This window comes from Moschus berezovskii, chromosome 2 (genome assembly GCF_049115385.1).
Source record: "Moschus berezovskii isolate FMDL1 chromosome 2, NW_MosBer_1.0, whole genome shotgun sequence".
NCBI lineage: Eukaryota > Metazoa > Chordata > Mammalia > Artiodactyla > Moschidae > Moschus > Moschus berezovskii.
The window spans coordinates 46,675,975-46,692,734 of record NC_142461.1 but is presented as its reverse complement, the minus strand read 5'-3'; the positions used below and the strand labels follow the sequence as shown (position 1 = coordinate 46,692,734).

General features: G+C 37.5%; 1 protein-coding gene across 5 annotated transcripts in view; it reads right to left on the bottom strand.

Annotated features, from left to right (window-relative positions):
- Positions 1-16,760, bottom strand: part of TRAK2 (trafficking kinesin protein 2) — a 70,123-nt gene that overhangs the window by 28,551 nt on the left and 24,812 nt on the right. For all 5 annotated transcript variants that reach the window (XM_055397077.2, XM_055397076.2, XM_055397075.2 and 2 more), the window contains exons 2-3: positions 12,073-12,360; positions 5,882-6,076 (exon numbers count right to left, since the gene is read on the bottom strand). In XM_055397077.2, the coding sequence (XP_055253052.2) occupies positions 5,882-6,076; positions 12,073-12,163 (286 nt within the window). In that variant the 5' untranslated portion in view covers positions 12,164-12,360. The remainder of the gene's footprint in view (positions 1-5,881; positions 6,077-12,072; positions 12,361-16,760) is intronic.

Here is a 16,760-nt window from a genome sequence, read left to right as displayed (position 1 = left end):
GATAACAGCTTCCACCTCACAAGGTCCTAAGAAAAAACTTGGGTCTGCTCATTCTCAGTGACAGGCTCTTTGCACCATGTTGCTATTTCTACCATAGTACCACAAATATCAAAAGGCTCTTCAGTTCAGTTCGGTTCAGTTCAGTTGCTCAGTCGTGTCCGACTCTCCACGACCCCATGAATCACAGCACGCCAGGCCTCCCTGTCCATCACCAACTCCCGAAGTTCACTCAAACTCATGTCCACAGAGTTGGTGATGCCATGCGCCATCTCATTCTCTGTCGTTCCCTTCTCCTTTCGCCCCCAACCTTTCCTAGCATCAGAGTCTTTTCCAGTGAGTCAACTCGTCCCATGAGGTGGCCAAAGGATTGGAGTTTCAGCTGTAGCATCAGTCCTTCCTATGAACACCCAGGATTGATCTCCTTTAGAATGGACTGGTTGGATCTCCTTGCAGTCCAAGGGACTCTCAAGAGTCTTCTCCAACACCACAGTTCAAAAGCATCAATTCTTTGGCGATCAGCCTTCTTCACAGTCCAACTCTCACATCCATACATGACCACTGGAAAAACCATACTCTTGACTAGACGGACCTTGGTTGGCAAAGTAATGTCTCTGCTTTTTAATATACTATCAAGGTTGGTCATAACTTTCCTTTCAAGGAGTACGCGTCTTTTAATTTCATGGCTGCAATCAGCATCTGCAGTGATTTTGGAGCCCCCAAAAATAAAGTCTGACACTGTTCCACTGTTTTTCCATCTATTTCCCATGAAGTGACGGGACCAGATGCCATGATCTTTGTTTTCTGAATGTTGAGCTTCAAGCCAACAAAAGGCTCTTATCTGATGAAATATTAGAGTACTTATCTGTGAACACAAGTTATAAAACAACATAGGTCCTGATTTTATTTTTAAGGTGTGAGTATATCTATACATGGGCTTCCCAGGTGGTACTAGTGGGAAAGAATTTGCCTGCCAATCCGGGAGACCTAAGAGAGCTGGGTTCGACCCCGGGATTGGGAAGATTTGTTGGAGGAAGGCATGACAACCCAATCCAGTATTCTTGCCTGGAGAATTCCATGGACAGAGGAGCCTGGCGGGCTACAGTCCATAAAGAGTCGGACACAACTGAAGTGATTTAGCATGCACTCATATCTATAGGTATCATACATCAAAATGTTAATAGTGATTATTTCTGAGTATAGATTATAGTTGATGTGTTGTTCTCTTGTCAGTTTTTTGCTAATTTTCAATGAAGAACAAATGTTATCTTTGCAATAAAAAAATAGCAGCTCTTCTTAAAAGGCTCCAAAAAGGAAAAATGAATTTTCAAATGCTTAAGTATTTATTATGACAAAGAAGTTAGATAATGCAACCAGAATTCTCCAGTTTGTTTAGTCTGTAGACCACCAAGCCCAAAGGCTGGGTTACCTCAACTGCACAGAGTTGCTCAATTGATAAAGGAACACAAAGCATTCTTCTCTGCAGCCTAATCAGTTCTGTCTTCTCTTCCTTAACACAATACTCCTGATAAAGATAGGCTTCTTCGAATAATTCCAAAAGCACTCAGGGCAAGGCTCTTAAGTGTTCTCTTGGCATTTAGGCATGGTGATTAAATGCTTTCAAAGCAATAGACTAATTCCTCACTTTAATTCTGTAACCATGAATGCAGGGCCAAACAGACTGACTTTATTATAATTAATCCTATCAAATTCTACTTTCCCTTCAGGTCTCAGAGGTTAAAATAAAAATGCCAAATGGTATAGAAATTACCAATGCTCTGTGCTTGTTTCCAGACATGAACCTTCTAACTCTTTAAGAAAGAATTATTCATCAGAGAAACAATAAACATTTTTACAGAACAGTTTTGGTTTATGAAGGTTGTTAATTAATGTCCAGTGTTTTTGTTTAATAGTTGGAGAATCTAATGTTCCTGAAAAAACATGGGGGAGATGTTTTTTCTTCACTAATTCTCACTTTATAATACAAAATTTTACACCAACTCCCCCCAATCATTTTCAGGATGGAAAATGCCAATGTTGACCCATTTTGATATCCCTGTTATTTACATGAGATGGTGCCTGAATTGTTTTCTCAAATGTCCTTTTTCAAGGTCTAGAGTTTTTACTGCAATTATTTAATTTTTAAAAGATTTCTGATCTTTAATCACTCTCCAATTCTTCCACGTGAAAAGACAAAAATGAAACACAAACACTTCCTGTGTGACAGAGTAAAAGCTGGAATAGTTTCTGGTAACTACAGACAGGTTTTGAGGTTTTAACTCCAGAGAAGTGTTTTTTGCTACTATAATACACAGAACATTTCTGCAATACAAAAAACTGCCTTCAAAAGAACTGAGATGGAACAAAAAGGAGGTTGATCATATGTTCCATCTAGGACAGCCTTTCTCAGTGGGGTTCCAGGAGAGAATTAAGCCCCATAGATAATGATTTGAGAGACAATTTTCTCACTAATAATACCTAGATAGGACATGATGTATAAGTGATAAGGTAACTCATTCTACAATAGATGATTCTACAATTCTACATTCCCCTAAGAAGGGAAAATGACTTAATTCTTCCATGGAACTGGTCAAAAGGAATTATAAATCCACTAACCTCTATGACTAGACTTATGGTTATTGCTTCCTGAGAATTACCTGTTGTATTTCCTTCCTGCATGTAAAAGTTAATGAGTTTCAAGGGTGGAGCTTGAGGAAAAGTATAACTACCAACCAGAAGCAATAATCTCTAAAACTGTACCTCTCTGCCAAAATCTGCACCCTCCCTAGTTTCTCAACTTCTCCAATTAACGTCACTGTGAAGTGGCCGGTTTTGGTGACAACGCTTCAGATCACTGGTTCTCAAATCTGTGTGCATCAGCACCAGCAGGAGGACTTATTTAATTTAAACAGACGAGACCCTGCCCCCAGAGTTTCTGAATCAGTAGATCTGGGATGGGGACACAGGATCTGTGTTTTTAACAAGTACCAAGTGATGTTGATGCCTTAAATAAACTTTGATCTTTTATTCCCAAATAAAAAAATACCCTGAAAAGCAGATCAGGTTTCTACTTTGAGCCTTCACATGAACAAATGGTACTTTCTGTCATGGTGTGATCTGATTGCACTGCTTGTCCCACATGGCACTGTGGGACTGTCAGTAAAATTAGAAAACCCTGCAAGCAAAGCATTCTTTGAGTATCTTAAACTGTGTGTATGGCAGGGACTGCATGTGTGCTCAGTTGCTTCAATCATGTCCAACTGTTTGTTACCCCACAGTAACTGTAGCCCACAGGGCTTCTCTGTCCATGGGTTCTTCAGGCAGGAATACTGGAGTGAGTTGCCATGTCCTCCTCCAGGGGATCTTCCCAACCAAGGGATCAAACCTGCATCTCCTGTGTCTCCTGCATTGCACATGTATTCTTTACCACTCAGACAGCAGGGAAGCCCATGGCAGGGACTAGGAGGGAATTATATTTTTGGACCCATCCATTGTTTACTTTTAAAACACATGAAGGCAATCTCTTTCTGGTTTGGAAGGGGCTTCAGAGAACAACCAGTATCCTTCTATTCATGTGAGACAGGTTCCTATCCCAAAACTTTTGCCTATTTCTTTCCAAATTTCATTATTTTCTTATGGTGCTTTGAACTTCTTTGTGTGAACTAAGAAAGGAAGTGCCTCTGTTTGGCACCTCTTTTTATTAGTTGTCATAATTCATTTTAATGAGCACGTGTCTATTGCCATGTGAGGGAACTAGGGACATGAAGGGGCTGAAACAGAACCAGTGAGCTGAACCCTAGGATCATTTGCCAGTGTCCATAGTAAATATTCAAAACCAAAAAATCCTGAAATTTCAGGGGGACAGAAAACAGTGGGAAAAGGTGAGAGAATGGTTTGTATCATGCTTTTTAAGACCTTGGTCAATTTGCTAAATAAACTAAATCACTTATCTTTTACATTCATAAGATACAAATTCATAATGAAGTCTATTTATATTTGTGTGAACTGTTAACCCAAAGAATTGATAACTTTAAAATAACAGTGAAATTAAAGTACAATAGAGAGAAAAAGTGGGCTTCCCAGGTGGTTCAGTGATTAAAAAGAATCTGCCTGCAAATGCAGGAGATGCAGGAAACACAGGTTCAATTCCTGGGTTGGGAAGATCCCCTGAAGGAGAAAATGGCAACCTACCCTGGAAAATCCCACGGACAGAGAAGCCTGGTGGGCTACAGTCCATGGGATTGCAGAGAGTTGGATATGACTTAGCAACTAAGCATACAGTTACACAGAAAAAGTATTAGTGAACCAATGATAATCCTAATTATTTGCTTCATGATCTTAGTAAATCATATGTAGTTTAATTTTCAAATTGTTGAAGTGAAAATAGTACCATTAGATGAAAGGAATAGGACAGTTTTCCAGATCCTGGAAGTATGGATCTTGTAACATCCTATTAACCTCTAGTTTTAATTACACTCTTGTTTACCTATAAACCAAGTATTTTAGAATCTGTTTACCTTTTATTTTCTAGTCTTTTTATGTAAAATTCATCCTAACAGCAACTCCATTAAATCATAAAACATCTTTCTAGCGAGTCTCCCCTCCCTGCCCCCTCCAGTGACGTACAGAACAAAGAACATGTAAACTAAGGGCACTTTCTGTACCACTTTATGAAAATAATGACAAACTAAATTTATCCCGATGAAATTTCAGTTTGAAATTTTCTCACAAATCTAAAACCTCACGGAACAAAGAAAAATGGAATCTAAAAATGTTTGTTCTAAAAAGCATTTTCCAGAAATCTCAAGTAAGTAATTTTTCAAACTAGAAAGTTAAGAAAACCTTAAGAGCCCTAATTTAATATTCAGCTACTTAAAAGAATAAACTGTACAGAAACAGTTTTATTTGAGTTCCTAATTCAAGTTTAAACAAAGTTTATAATTCTTTTTCTGAGCAGTAAGTAACCAGGTTGTAAGAAAGTACCATTAAAAGTTAATGATTACTATGAAAACAAGAATTTCACAACAATCATTCTCCAGCTAGAATCTTTAAAAACATGGACACACTCACTGGGCAAATATATAGGAGCTGATGCAATCTCATATCTAATTCAAATGAAAATAGTTTTATAAATATATCAACATTGAACTTAGAGACTTACTATGTATTCTAATAGCTATTATGAATACAACATCTTTATAGTGAACACATTAAAAAAAGGTAAGCTCAGCCTGAATGCAGATTTTTTGAGTAAGGCCAAAAATAGCAACAAAAAAGATCTCTATATTTTAAAGTTTAAAGAGTGTTCTTTTTAATTTTGTCATTTTTTAAGAGTGTGGGATAAAACAGATCTATATTTAGGAAATATCTGACTTAGTTTCTCACTGAAATATTCTCTCTGAATCCTCACGTAAATAAATGAAGATGACTATATAGTGTGCATGTATTTCTCCTTGGCATTATTAAAACTACTTATGTATCTAAGAACTATGTTTCTTAATAACTTGACAAGTTCCTGTGACTGTCAGTTTAATAAATATTAAACTATTAAGATAACAAATATAAAGGGATATTAAAATTTTAAACATGTTCACTACTTTTTAAAAACAAGTTTCCTTTTCTACTCAGTCTGAGGAAAGTATGAAGGAAAAGAGGAGAGAAATGGAAACCACTGGGTATGCTCGCAACCCTGGACACTCAGATTCTTAAAGACGATAAACTTTCTGCGTTCAGACACAACACAATTAGAGTCATCTCTTCATGTTGTTAAAGCAGTCTGAGTTGAAGTAGGTACAAACTAAACCACATTTAGGGATGTCAGATATTGTAAAAGTCAACAAGACACTCATGATCTTTAGCTCAATGGATAAATTCAAATACTCACTCATGTAGCGGAAAGTCTCTTCAGCAAGTACTGGAGAGAGGGTGTCAGATGCATGTTGCTGCTGGTGTGGGGACTGAGTCCAATCTTGATTTTCATAAAGAAAGAGAGAGTCCACTCTGAGCTTATACTGGGGTAGTTGTTCTTCTAGCAGGCTCACAAGCTCAACTTCAGGGACATCTTCATTGGAGCAGACATCTGAGAAGAAGATTACATGTAAGTGAATCCAATATATTCCAATCTACTAGGCTACAGAGAAAAATCGGTGAAATTAGTTCTGTGAAAGTAAGACAATCAAGAAACATTAGTCAAGATCATGTCGCCAATGATTTTTATTGCTGTATCCTGGAATTCCAGTTGGTCTTTCCCTAGGTTTCTTTAATATAAGAACTTCCACAGTAAAAATAATACCATGACTTTTAATTATACTCTATTTAAAATATATTGCTTAGGGAATATAACTATGTATATAAGTTTAAAATTTCTTATTTCCTCCTTATCAATCTATTTAGTGCTGCTTAAAAGAAATGGGAATACCAGACCACCTGACCTGCCTCTTGAGAAACCAGTATGCAGGTCAAGATGCAACAGTCAGAACTGTACATGGAACAACAGAAGGGTTCCAAATAGGAAAATGAGTATGTCAAGGCTGTATATTGTCACCCTGCTTATTTAACTTATATGCAGAGTACATCATGAGGAACGCTGGGCTGGAAGAAGCACAAGCTGGAATCAAGATTGCCAGGAGAAATATCAATAACCTCAGATATGCAGATGACACTACCCTTATGGCAGAAAGTGAAGAGGAACTCAAAAGCCTCTTGATGAAAGTGAAAGAGGAGAGTGAAAAGGTTGGCTTGAAGCTCAACATTCAGAAAACAAAGATCATGGCATCTGGTCCCTACTTTACGGGAAACAGATGGAAAAACAGTGGAAACAGTGTCAGACTTTATTTTTTTGGGCTCCAAAATCACTGCAGATGCTGATTGCAGCCATGAAATTAAAAGACGCTTCCTTGGAATGAAAGTTATGATCAACCTTGATAGTATATTTAAAAGCAGAGACATTACTTTGCCAACCAAGGTCCGTCTAGTCAAGGCTATGGTTTTCCCGTGGTCATGTATGGATGTGAGAGTTGGACTGTGAAGAAGGCTGATCGCCGAAGAATTGATGCTTTTGAACTGTGGTGTTGGAGAAGACTCTTGAGAGTCCCTTGGACTGCAAGGAGATCCAACCAGTCCATTCTAAAGGAGATCAATCCTGGGTGTTCATAGGAAGGACTGATGCTAAAGTTGAAACTCCAATACTTTGGCCACCTCATGCAATGAATGGACTCACTGGAAAAGACTGATGCTGGGAAAGGTTGGAGGTGGGAGGAGACAGGGACGACAGAGAATGAGATGGCTGGATGGCATCACCGACTCGATGGACATGAGTTTGAGTGAACTCCGGGAGTTGGTGATGGACAGGGAGGCCTGGCATGCTGTGATTCATGGGGTCGCAGAGAGTCGGACATGACTGAGCGACTGAACTGAACTGAACTGAACTGAAAAGACATGTGATCTCAAATAACTTATATGCTTGAGGGAAAAAAGGCAACAAGACAACCAGCAGAAAACAGTGAGTTCAAAAGGAATAAAATGATATGTTCTTCAATAACAGAATTTGACCTCTGTGGAAGAATTCTTCAAAATATGGAAACGTTACATTTTACTAAATTCTCCCAGAAGCTAGATATAAAAAATTAATATTTACTGGTTAAATGTTAAACAGTAATGTAACATTCCAGCACAGTGTCCTACACTGGTACTAGAGTAAGTACATAATCACTTTTACTTTAAAGATGTAATATATTTAAAGTCTTGAATATCTTTTACATCACTACTCTCCTCTTCACACCTCTAACTGTCTCTGCATACACTTCTCTGAACACACTTGGGCTTCTCTATCTTTATGTGTTTGCTCCTGGCTTCTTATTCCAAATGCTGCTCATCATTTAATACCTTCCAAATTTAGCAGTTTACAAAAAAAAAAAAAAGTTACCCCTTTTAATATGCTTAAAATACTAGGGCTTAAAATACAGAAAATACAGGATGTCATCTCAACCCTCTCATTTTTAAAAGACATCGGGTATTTCCTTTGTGGGTGGCACAGAGAAACATGTTCCAACTCTAGCAAAGAACAAGAAAGTTTATTTTAAGAAAATGTACCTTAAAAAAGTAAATTTCAACTACTTGATTTTAATTCAAAAATGAGGAGGCTGACATTAATCAAATATGAGGAGGCTGACCATAGTAGAAAATCATATCCATATAGAAAGACAAGCAGTGGCTTCATAACCAAAACATGAGGTACATAATCACAGATATGAGGTACACTTAAAACGTGGGTCTGAAGAAGTTCCTCTCAACCCTTAGCAGATCGTTTAAATAAGAACTCCAAAAATACATCCAAATAATGTTACTATGAATTCTATGTGACTATTCAAATTTTTCCTGCCATGAATATATGACATATATATTATTATAATATGTACAGGAAGAGAAGTTGACTATAAATACAGGCAGAGTTGAAAACAAACCCTTAGACACTCAAGGGTATAATGCAAATGATAAACAAAATTAATATTCATTAAAATAACTACTATTCCCTATAAATTTTCTTTTAATAAGCATTAATGAAATTCTGTGAAAATTCAAGATTACCAGTTGCTTACTTCCAAAATGAGTATACACTCAAGGTTTAGTAGATTCGAATAATATCCTTCAGACTAGCACCTCCTATTTGCTTCCGTATTTCTGTAATGTACTATTTAGTGATTTCCTAATTGTCCAGTCCTAAGGAGATCCAACCAGTCCATTCTAAAGGAGATCAATCCTGGGTGTTCACTGGAAGGACTGATGCTGAAACTTCAATACTTTGGCCACCTCATGCAACGAGTTGATTCACTGGAAAAGACTCTGATGCTGGGAGGAATTGGGGGTGGGAGGAGACGGGGACAACAGAGAATGAGATGGCTGGATGGCATCACCGACTCGATGGACATGAGTTTGAGTGAACTCCGGGAGATGGTGATGGACAGGGAGGCCTGGCGTGCTGTGATTCATGGGGTCGCAAAGAGTCGAACACTACTGAGTGACTGAACTGAACTGAACATTTTTATCCTCCAAATGTTTTTTTCTTGTGTTCACTTCTTTCTAGCCACACTGCCTCATTTAGATTCAAGGTCTCCTCTTGTTTCCCTTGAATATGGCCTCAAAGTGATCTGTTCTCATTCATATTTCCCTCCACATCTTCATATCTTTCTTATGTTACTCTCCTATGCAAAGCTAAGAAAAGCTTGAATTTCATCTAGCCAGAGTGTAAAAACCTAATGAACAGTGTTGTTATTCAGTCGCTCAATCATGTCCAACTCTGCAACATTTAACTGGGGGAAAAATCTGGACCCTTACTTGATTATATATTCAAAGTTAATTATAAAATGAACAGTTGACCTAAATGTAAAAGCAAAAACTGTAAAACTCTTAAAGGTAAACTGAAGAGATATCTTTGTGATTCTGAACTATGCAAAGATTTTTTAGAAATGACACAAAAAATATGAACTATAAAAGCAAAACTTGATAAACTGGGCTCCACCAAAATTTTAAACTTTTGCTCTTCAAAGGATACCATTCAGTAGATGAAAAGGCAAATCACACTTTGGAAGAAAATATTTGTACCCCTTTACCTAACAAAGAATTTACATAGAATATATAAAGAACATTTATAATTCAATAGTAGGACAAATATAAAAATGAGCAAATGATTTAAATAGAAAACTCCAAGTACCTATAAATAACCGATAAGCACAAGAAGAGACTGAAAATCATCATTCTTCAAGGAAAAAGAAACTGAAACCAAACAGAGATACCAGATACACACCTACTAGAATGGTTAAAATAAAAAACACTGATGTTACCAGCCCAGCCTGAGGAACACTGGGCTAGAAGCACAAGCTGGAATCAAGATTGCTGGGAGAAATATCAATAACCTCAGATATGCAGATGACATTACCCTTATGGTAGAAAGTGAAGAGGAACTCAAAAGCCTCTTGATGAAAGTGAAAGAGGAGAGTGATAAGGTTGGCTTGAAGCTCAACATTCAGAAAACAAAGATCATGGCATCTGGTCCCTACTTCATGGGAAATAGATGGAAAAACAGTGGAAACAGTGTCAGACTTTATTTTTTTTGGGCTCCAAAATCACTGCAGATGCTGATTGCAGCCATGAAATTAAAAGACGCTTACTCCTTGGAAGGAAAGTTATGATCAACCTTGATAGTATATTTAAAAGCAGAGACATTACTTTGCCAACCAAGGTCCGTCTAGTCAAGGCTATGGTTTTTCCCGTGGTCATGTATGGATGTGAGAGTTGGACTGTGAAGAAGGCTGATCACCGAAGAACTGATGCTTTTGAACTGTGGTGTTGGAGAAGACTCTTGAGAGTCCCTTGGACTGCAAGGAGATCCAACCAGTCCATTCTAAAAGAGATCAATCCTGGGTGTTCATTGGAAGGACTGATGCTAAAGCTGAAACTCCAATCCTTTGGCCACCTCATGCGACGAGTTGACTCACTGGAAAAGACTCTGATGCTGGGAAAGGTTGGGGGCGAGAGGAGAAGGGGACGACAGAGAATGAGATGGCTGGATGGCATCACCGACTCTGTGGACATGAGTTTGAGTGAACTCCGGGAGCTGGTGATGGACAGGGAGGCCTGGCGTGCTGTGATTCATGGGTTCGCGGAGAGTCGGACACGACTGAGCGACTGAACTGAACTGAACTGAACTGATGTTACCAAGTGTTATGTTGTTGTGAAGAGGTCAGGAAACTATGGCTCAGAGGCCAACTCTAGCCTATTGCCTCTGCTTGGTTTTATAAATTTTTATTGAAACAATTATATATGTTCTTTTATGTATCGTCTATGACATCTTTACTGCTATAACAGCAGAGTTGAGTAGTTGTAACTTGGTAATAAAAACAAATGAACTGCTGACACATACCACAATGTTGATAAATCTCAAAAGCACTTTGCTGCATAAAAAATCCAGACACAAAAGACAGATTAATTTATATAACCTTCCGGAACAAGCAAATTTTTTCTGTTACCATAGTAACAAATAGCACATTGACTGGAGTTAGCAGTTGAGGGATGGATCTGGGTATGAGGGAACTTTGGGGGGATAATAAAAATACTGGTGGTTACATGAGTGTACATATTTGTCAAAACCAAACTCAGCACTTAAAATGGGTGCATCTTAATACACATATCTCAGTACTGGTGAATAAAAAACAGGAAAAAAAACCCTACAGATTTAGATGCATTTCAGAATTTTATGGAGTTTTAGAAAAGTAGTCCTGTGTATTTACTGTATGTTATATAACACCTCCAACTGGTTTTGTAGCAGTATCCCTTATTTAAACACATTAATACATTTTTCAGCAAACGAACATTCAAACAAAGTGGGATAAATCTAGAAATAACTGGACAGGTCAGGTTTTGTGGACCAATGAGTTTTAGAAACAAACTTTCAAAAAAAAATTGGGTATACAGAGTTTTTAAAATTTAGTCTTGCAGATGAGGACTTACAGGGTTATACCTGTTTTGCAAACTTATATGTCCTGAGAGCCTTATGTGCCAGATATTGTTGTTAAGTGACTGCAGGGCATAGATAGCAACTCTGTCTTTTCGGAGATAGGAAGATGGGAATAGGAAGATAAGATAAGGGAGATGAGTATGACGCAGTTTCTACTGATCAGGGCTCACAGATATAGGGAGTCAGACATAGACAAGGAACCACACCCAAGGCAGATTTTGATAATGCAGTTAAGAGGGGTCCCCAACCTTTGGGATCTAATGCCTGAAGATCTGAGGAGGAGCTGACGTATTATTAAAAGAAATAAAGTGCATAATACATTTAACATGCTTGAAACCACCCCCTACCCCTGCCCCAATCCATGGAAAAACTGTCTTCCATGAAACCAGTTGTGGACCACAAAGGTTGGGGACCATTGTGATAAGAGACCTGAGGATGGAGAGATTAATTCAGTGGTCTCTGAGAAGACGAGGCTGGAGAGAGAGGCTGAGTTTCATCATGGTGGGTCTTAAATGCATTTTGTCCTGTAGGCAAGAGCACTTCATTTATTAAACTGGACTCACCAGTGATGCTCTCTGAGTCTCTGTGATTGATATTCATGAGGTTTTCTTCACCCATCGGTGCTGTAAAAGTGGCATCCTGGGATTGACTCATGCAAGATCCTTTTTTGTTTTGATTGAGAAGGATAGCTTTGGTTTGAATCAGAGTAAAGGAAATCCATCAAGCCATTGAATAAAGAAAGGTTCTGGTCAGAGGGATATTTGCTTTTAAATAGATTTTTGTTTGATGAGTCAAATGACATCTGGAGCAGAGTGCTCTCATGTGATTATCACACCTTGGATGGTCATGACCTAAAACAAAGAACACATCAGGTGACTTTAGAATTCAGCATGCTTGTTAATAACAGCAATTCAATTACCTGGAATATATGTCATTAAGAATGTTTTCCTAATGATACACACACCACATGGATAAATCTCAAAATAATTATGCTGGATGAAAGACGCCAGACAAAAAAGGTACATAATTTATGATTCCATTTATATAAAATTTAAAAAATGTAAACTTACAGTGACAGAAAGCAGATCACTGGTTGCCTGGGGCTGGGGAGGGATTACCAAGGGACAGGAGAAAAGTTTAGAGGATGATAAATATGTTCATTATTTTGATGGTGATGGTTTCACAAGTATATACATGTCAAAATTTATCAAATTATATATTTGAAATATGTTCAATCTAATGTAAATTATAGGGCTTCCCAGGTGGCGCCAGTGGTAAAGAATCTGCCTGCCAATGCAGGAGACACCAGAGACACGGGTTCAATCCCTGGGTTAGGAAGATCCCCTGGAGGAGGAAATGGCAACCCACTCCAGTATTCTTGCCTGGAGAATCTCATGGACAGAGGAGCCTTGTGGGCTACAGTCCACGGGGTCACAAAGAGTCAGACATGACTGAACACGCATACACATAGAATGTAAATATAATTCATTAAAGCTGTTTAAAAAATGTAATCTACTGTTTAAAGTAAAATAATAATAATATACAGTGGGGTCTATAACATATATAGAAGTAAAATGTATTAAAACAACAGCACAAAGGCCAGGAAGAGAAAAATGGAAATTTAATACAGCAAGGTGTTTATACCATATAGGAAATAGTAAAATACTACTCAAAGTTGAACTCAAAAAACGTATACTATAAACTGTAAAGCAAACAATAACTCAAGAATTACAGATAATAAATCAAAAAAGAAGAGGAAATGGAATAATATTAAACAGAGTTTCTCAATCTTGGTGCTACTGCTATTTAGGGCCGGATAATACTTCGCTGTGTGCATTGTAGCATGTTTAGCAGTGTGCATTGTAGGATGTTTAGCAGCATGCCAGGAGAATCCTCTTTCCAGACCCGTTTCCAGTTTTAACAGCCCCCCCAAATTCAGACAGTATCAAATGTCCCCTGGGCACAGCGGTAAATTCCTCCCATATAAAAGATGCTCAAGCTTACTTACAATTAAAATGTAAAGAAAATATTTTTCATCCATTAGATCAACAAACATTAAGTCTGTTGTTGGAGGGGATATGGAGAAAGTGATACTCACACTGTTGATAAAAGTGCAAACTGATACAAGCTTTCAGAAAGGCTATTCAGCAATGCCTACTACAGTTTTCAATTCATGTACACCATAATTTAACAATTTTACCATTAAGAATTTATACGATGGATATACTCACAGAGTATGCCAAGATGTAGGCATAAGGATGCTCATATAGTATTTTCTTTAAAAAAAATACGCACACAACTGGAATCAAAACATTCATAAAGAAACAGTTTACAGAGGAACACAAAACAATATAATGCATTAAATACATGTGTGCACTTTAAAAAAATCCAATTGTTGCCAATTAAAAAACTGTTTAATATTAATTTTAAGCCTAGCTTTACATCAAAAGACAGTCTCTACTAAATAGTGTCTACTTAGCAACGCGTAGCTTCTATTTATGGCTAAATCGTTCTCATGCCTACTATTTACAGGCATCATAAACACTGCGTTTTTTTTTTTTTAACAAGAGTCACCACCAAGAAATAGAGAAGACCAAAATAAAAGCAGTACAGGAGACTGAAAATGGTCACTGAGGTACCACAGAGACACAATTCCAGCAAATACTAGGAAAGAGAATTTCAGAGATAGAATGGGCAAAAGAATTAAACATACAGAAATGTCAAAAAAAGTATTTGGTTTTTAAAAGGGGGTATACAGAGACCATAAAATCAACAGTAACGATCTAGAAAGCAGTCCAACCAAGAGGTTAGGCCCAAAGCCAGGCTGTAAGTAATCAAGAAGAAGGTGGTAAGAATGGAGTATAGTGAGCATACACCAAGGTTTGTAATATCCAGGCTTTCCGATTATCATGGACAAGTAAAATTTAAAAAAACTTCTGTGGTTATTGGCATAGGGTTGCTGTTTTTATACTTCACAAATGGAAAAAAAATGTGTAAGGAAAAAATCATAGTAAACAACAGTCTTTACCAGAAAAGTTTATAATTTTATGTTGGTATAAGAAAAAATTTCCTATACTTGAATTCAGAAAACTTTAATAAATTTTTAAAATTCCACCTTACATAAACCATTATTTTCTTGAAACATGTTTGTCAATATAGTAATCTGTACAAGCCAGTGCAACATGAATTAAAGCTGAAAGTATTTATTAGGTACTTTAATTTTAATTCCAGTTGTCAAAAACTCATTTTCCTATCCAAGCTCAGTCTATTGCATGCAATTAAATTCTTCCCCATGTGCTATCTTACTGTCCAAGCTGTCATTTCCAAATTAACCCCTGTAAGGGCAATGGAACTAAAATGGGATCAAACCAATTAAGATTTGCCTAGGCCCACCCCCTGAAGTTGAAGGGAGGAAGGAAGCACCTTCCCTGAAGAACTCGACCACCAGGAACCTAAATGCAATCTCAACTAAGAGTTTTGTCCACAAAGAATCGACAACTGTTGAGCTGGCAACTGAGAATCACATGTTATATAAATCCTTACGGCACATGTAATTTTTATCAATTCTTTCAAATTATAATACTCCAGAGATCTGAATTTATAGATTATGAATCCAGTGCTATAGTTTAAAAAATAGAATGGTAATGCAAATATAAGAATAAACATGCAGCAGCATGTCTAATAGGTCATCTAGTTCAGAGTCAGCAAATGTACTGACTGAATTTGACCTGCCACCTGTTCTCTGTAACCTGTGAGCTAAGAACAGGTTTCACATTTTTAAACAGTTGGGGGAAAGAAAAAAATCAAAGTTAAAATGTTTCATGATGTGTAACAAATACGTGAAATTCAAATTTCAGTTTCTATGAGTGAAGTTTTACTGGAGCAGAGCCACGTTCCCTTGTTTATGTGTCATCAACTGGTTGCTTTCATGCTACAATGGCAGAGCTGAGTAACTGTGACGAAAACAAAGTCTATTTAGCCTATTCATCCAAAGCCTAAAATATTTACTATCTGACCTTTTAAAGAAAAAGATTTTGGACTCCTGATCTAGTAGTAAAATAATTCAGACATCAAATAACCAACTGTATAAATCAATAGATTCTTAGGTCAACTTCTGAAATAGGGAACCACCTACATTTAGGTATACCTGTAATTAGATCACTATCTCTAAAGAATTTCAGTAAGGAACAGACTTCTGTTTTCTATACCTACTAGTATATTAAAAAGTTATTTTCAAGTTCTAAGAAAATATTTTTTAAAAGTCAGAAGTTACAAATTGCTTGTGAAGAAGTGGAGAGGGAAGGGAAGGTGAAAGAAGGAAGAAAGAGAAAGAAGAGAGGCAGGAGGAGGAGGAGGATGAAAAGGAGTAAAAGCAAATGCCTCTCATACGGTCCAAATGGGCTCTTAAACAAAACTGTGGTCCTTAATCATACTGTAATCAAAGACCATTGTGGAAATCTAATGATAACTTCGGGATCTTCTGCTTGCTACTCTGTTACACACTGGCTGGTTTAATCTTATATTTTCATTATGATTCCTATTTTTTGTTTTTTATATTTACTATAGCACACAGGAACACAAAAAACTGTATGTGCGTGTTCACTATGGATGCTAGCATCCATCTTTAGTCTAGAGAATTGCTTTTAAATTAGTTTTAGAGGGTTTTTTTTTTAATGATTTGGTCTTAACTGTTACATACAAGAATAGAGAAAACCCAGGTGAACACAGAACTAAGTCCATCTCCAGAGTCATGCAGGAAGAATCTAGGTCTCCAGGGCAGTTCAGGAACCTGACCAACCTACACACTGTGCACCAGGTCAGGGGTGATCTGAAAGCAGTATGTTCTTCCTGATGACTCTTTAGAACTAAGGAAACCCATTGGATGTGCCCAGATTTGAACTCTTCCCTAGATTAGTTTAGAGCAGCAATTCTGACCGGAGAAGGCAATGACAACCCTCTCCAGTATTCTTGCCTGGTAGGCTGCAGTCCATGGGGTCACGAAGAGTCGGACACTTACAGAGCGACTTCACTTTCACTTTTCACTTTCACGCTTTGGAGAAGGAAATGGCAGCCCACTCCAGTGTTCTTGCCTGGAGAATCCCAGGGATGGCTGAGCCTGGTGGGCTGCCGTCTATGGGGTTGCACAGAGTTGGACACAACTGAAGTGACTTAGCAGCAGCAGCAATTCTGACATATAAGACATATATATATATATATATAGCAATATAGGACAATGTATGCACCTTGGCAT